Consider the following 4,042-nt stretch of genomic DNA (forward strand, 5'->3'; position numbering starts at 1 on the left):
AGTACTTATTAAGTACAAACCAGGCTGGCCCCGCTACCTGGGTGAAGAAACCCCCAGCTCAACCAAGACGAAGCCTCCGCCTACGACGAGTACCACTTCCAACGGTGAAAGGAGTATCCTTCGCAGCGACACAACTGGTGAAGCAGATCGGGGTCCATTTTCGGTAGCTTTGTTTCTGTCACTTTGGTTTAGAACCATTCGAGGACGAATGGTGTTTAGAGGGGGGATACTGTCACAGCACCATCACGACTTGTCTAAGACACTCACGTGAGCACAGACCATTAGCGCACCATAAAGCTGTAGTCTAGATAGCTTCCTTTTCCCTCCTCCTTAAGGCACAACTACGTTACTACCAGCACCTTAGATTCGCCCCGTGATAGCGTGTTTCATTCAACAGGGGCGGATTATCCGACAGGAGCGATGAGACAGTGATGAATGAAGAATACAAGATTTGGCAATTGTGTAGGACAACCGTCTCTCAATGACTATAGCTAATAAACGTGCAAAAGCGCGACAAGAGGGCATGCCTGTCATTGCCTCCTCTACCCTACCCGGGTAGAGTGGGTAGAGGGAGCTCTACAATGCCCAAGTATGAGGACGAACATCTTCATACGGAGTTGCTGCTCTACTTATACATTGTAGACTGACAATGCGGTCAGCGTTCAAGGGAAACGCTGGTGAACATTGACAATATGCCTAGACCGCCTTCATTGGTTCATAAAGCCCTCCAGACGCTGAAACGCATTTCTCTCCTTGTCCGAGAGGTCCTGGAATTAATTTTCCACCATCGCACCGATCATCATCATCTGACTGCGGGAAAACGAAGTCCGGGCCCGGCGTCATATGCTCCTCAATAAACGAGATATGCCCAGCGACTTTGGTGAAAGAGGTATAATCACCACAGGAAGCCGTGTTGGAAATACCAATCAATACTCCAGTCTCTTTCTCGACAAAGGGACCGCCGCTATCGCCAGAGCAAGCGCCCTTTCCATTTCCACCAGCGCAAAATTCGTTTTCAACTGGTATCCGCCTCCACTCAGGCGGACAACTATTGTGAATTGGCAGCTCAACTTTTTGGAGAACGCCATTGGAACCTACACCCCTTACCTATTGATTAGCTTTCTGACATTGCAATGCTAAGTTCTACAGCACATACCAGCCTGCTGCGATTCCAATTGAATTGGCCTTAGGTTCTAAGCCCTTCGTCGGCAGCTTCGCATAGCTAATATTCCTGTCTGCCTCAATTGGAGTTGATAGTTTTAATAAAGCGATGTCATTACCGTAATAAGCTTGATAATGCGTATTATTTCCCTTGAATCGAGAACGCGAAGGGTGGATAGAGACATAGCTAGAGTGGAAAATTATATTTGCAACTGCAGAGCGAAGATCCTAGATAAATTAGCTTTGTGCTACTCCTTCAAGAGCTCCTTCACCACGTTAAAGTATAACAGACAACAGTGACAAAGCAGTCGCTTAATCGATATAATAGGGCAGAATCTTACCGGTTTCGATGGGCTTTCCACCCACATACCATCCTTGAGGGACCTCGAGCAATGACCAGCAGTAAGAACAGTAGTACTATCCAGTAGAGATCCTCCGCAATCAGGTCCAACTTTAACAATGTATGGAAATTCACTGGCATTCGCCAGCTCGCCGCCAGTGATTCTTTTATCTATAGTTGCCGCTGCCGTTAAAACAGCGAACACTGCTTGTAAAGCAACTTTGTATGCCATTTTACAGATATGCTGCTGATTTGCAGGTGAGTTTTGATAGTTTCAAGGGAAAATAAAACAGAAAAGTTGCTGCAGATGAAATTGTTACTGAACAGAGAGGTTGCAATATTTATATTCACGCCTCCGTATCTTGATTCTTATATAATCATTCCACGTATTCCACTTTGAGCATTGATTTTACCAGATAGGTATCCTGCAATATAATTATTAGGGAATTTCTACGCGGTCATGACTCTTACATGGGCATGATTTTTACCATTTTTGATTGGTCGTCTACTCTCTTGACCCGTAGGTACGTCCTACCCAAAGGCGGTGGTGCTGGATTCAGCTAGGCTTGACGAACGCCGGTTAACTGGTTAATTACTCGGATTCAGGTTCAACGCGTAATCTCGGGTTGATTTTATACGTGCTTCGCATAACGAGTCACGCGGGTCATAGGTTATGGGACGAGTTAGGACTTGGTATGGGTCTGATGACTCGCAATATTCCTCTGAAACCTGATGAGATCTATGAAAAGTTATCAGTTATAAGTACACGAAAGCGAGGATTGGTAAGCAGACCGACCGCTTGTCATGCTCTGCAGTGAACTGGCGCCCCTCAAGGTTGCTAGCAAAGATCTGCCTGTTTGTCAGCATGTGGGACCAACAGGAAATACTTTTCAACTCTGTCGGAAAGGTCATGTTCTATTTGACTTTGGTACCGTAAGAGATTGAAGTTACTGTAACGTTCTAGCCATTATGGCGGGATTCACCTAGTCCGCTACATTTTGCCCGTGGATCTTGTCCATCACAGCCCCAAATGCCGTTTGGCCTTGAGTCATCAAAGGCTAGGCGACTCTAGGAATAATCTGTAGTCGAGAGCGAGTCAGACTGCTGGTGTCAGATAGATCCCTTCAGATGAGACGATTTGTCCGAGTTGACACGATACGGTCCGGTCATTATTTCGGCACCCCTGCATGGCTGACTTGTTGCATAAACCTCACAAAGGCCTATTGATGCAGACGGTTACTGCTCATGATAAAAGGCTGCCAAGCCTATGCATGAATTGATTTGTGGCTGCGGCACTCGGCGTTTCTCTGTGTGGGGTGCAGCGAAGTCTAATTAAAGTGGTAGCAGCCAAGGGTGCCCCTCTCGGGAACGGAAACCAACTGCCTCGACAGGGGGACGATTGACCAATCGGAATTTGGGGTTCGCGGCCAGTCCTCCATTTCGGGTAATTTTGACAGAATCGGAAAGATCACCTCAAACTTGGTGCACAATCTGCCCGGCTGTGCGACCAAAATAAGCGACTCCACCGATGGGCCGCGCAGGGGTCCAAGGGTATGGGGCAGGTTATTGTTACACAAAGAGGCAGGTGACCTTTCCGGTTTCGTCAAAACTACTGTCAAATTTGTGACATTGAATCGCACTGTGTGCTGCCACGTAGCATTCAGTATGCTGCTGCCTTGCAGGCAGCAGGATCAGGGATGGACATCTTACGAACGGGAATCGAATCGATAGATTCATTCCATGCCAAGTCTTACGAATGTCGAATCGAATTTCTTGGCGTTCGATTCGATGTCGAATCTATAGTGGGTCTGTTCGATTCGATGCGAATTGAACAGGTCCGTCTCATTCGATATTCGAATCGAACATGGCCCATTTCGTTCGATACATGAATCGAAGCCTGCATGGCTATTCGACGTTCGAATCGCACGAATGGTCCTGTTCGATTGATTCGATCGAACAGACTGTCGTCGTTGACGAAAAGAGTTCGCGACGCGTTCCGCAAAACAAAACAAGATGCGTTAACGAGTGAAGCGACGCGACGGCAGCTGATGCGACCCATGCTAAATTGAGTGTCGTGAAAGGTGCTAGAATATGTTAGCAGATACATTCAATTACCACAAATCTGCATGCAAGGCGAAGTATTCTACAACCTCTCTAATCATTTTCAGGGTCCGGAAGATTTCCATCTATTTAGCACTGATACTCGTAGTAGGCAAGTTTCTTTTATTAAAATCCATTTCTGAGCGTCGAAAAGATCACCAAAATGATCTATGGGAGATATTGAAAGCAACGAATCATGCAACGAATCACGCAACGAATCGTGCAACGAATCATGTTTACAAGATACTTAATCTGTATTGGTAGAATGTGCATGCTACAGGTGATGATGATGATGATGATGATGATGTATTTTCCGTCCAGCGACTTTAGTCACTCAGGTCTCCTATCGGAGCACAGGACGTGCTGAGCAGTGATGTAAATAGTGTGGCCGTAAATAAGACAATATCGTATTCAATAACTAAAGAAGAAAGGAAAAGAGAA

General features: G+C 46.2%; 1 protein-coding gene across 1 annotated transcript; it reads right to left on the reverse strand.

Annotated features, from left to right (window-relative positions):
- Positions 1-696: 696 nt before the first annotated feature.
- On the reverse strand, positions 697-1,733 carry MAA_10549 (uncharacterized protein; the record flags this gene model as incomplete). Its single annotated transcript, XM_007828547.1, has 3 exons — positions 697-1,048; positions 1,157-1,235; positions 1,532-1,733. 3 exons carry the CDS (start codon positions 1,731-1,733, stop codon positions 697-699), a joined length of 633 nt encoding a protein of 210 aa, XP_007826738.1.
- Between the last annotated feature and the right edge of the window lie 2,309 nt (positions 1,734-4,042).

This window comes from Metarhizium robertsii, assembly GCF_000187425.2.
Source record: "Metarhizium robertsii ARSEF 23 chromosome Unknown MAA_Scf_67, whole genome shotgun sequence".
In the NCBI taxonomy this organism is placed as follows: Eukaryota; Fungi; Ascomycota; class Sordariomycetes; order Hypocreales; family Clavicipitaceae; genus Metarhizium; species Metarhizium robertsii.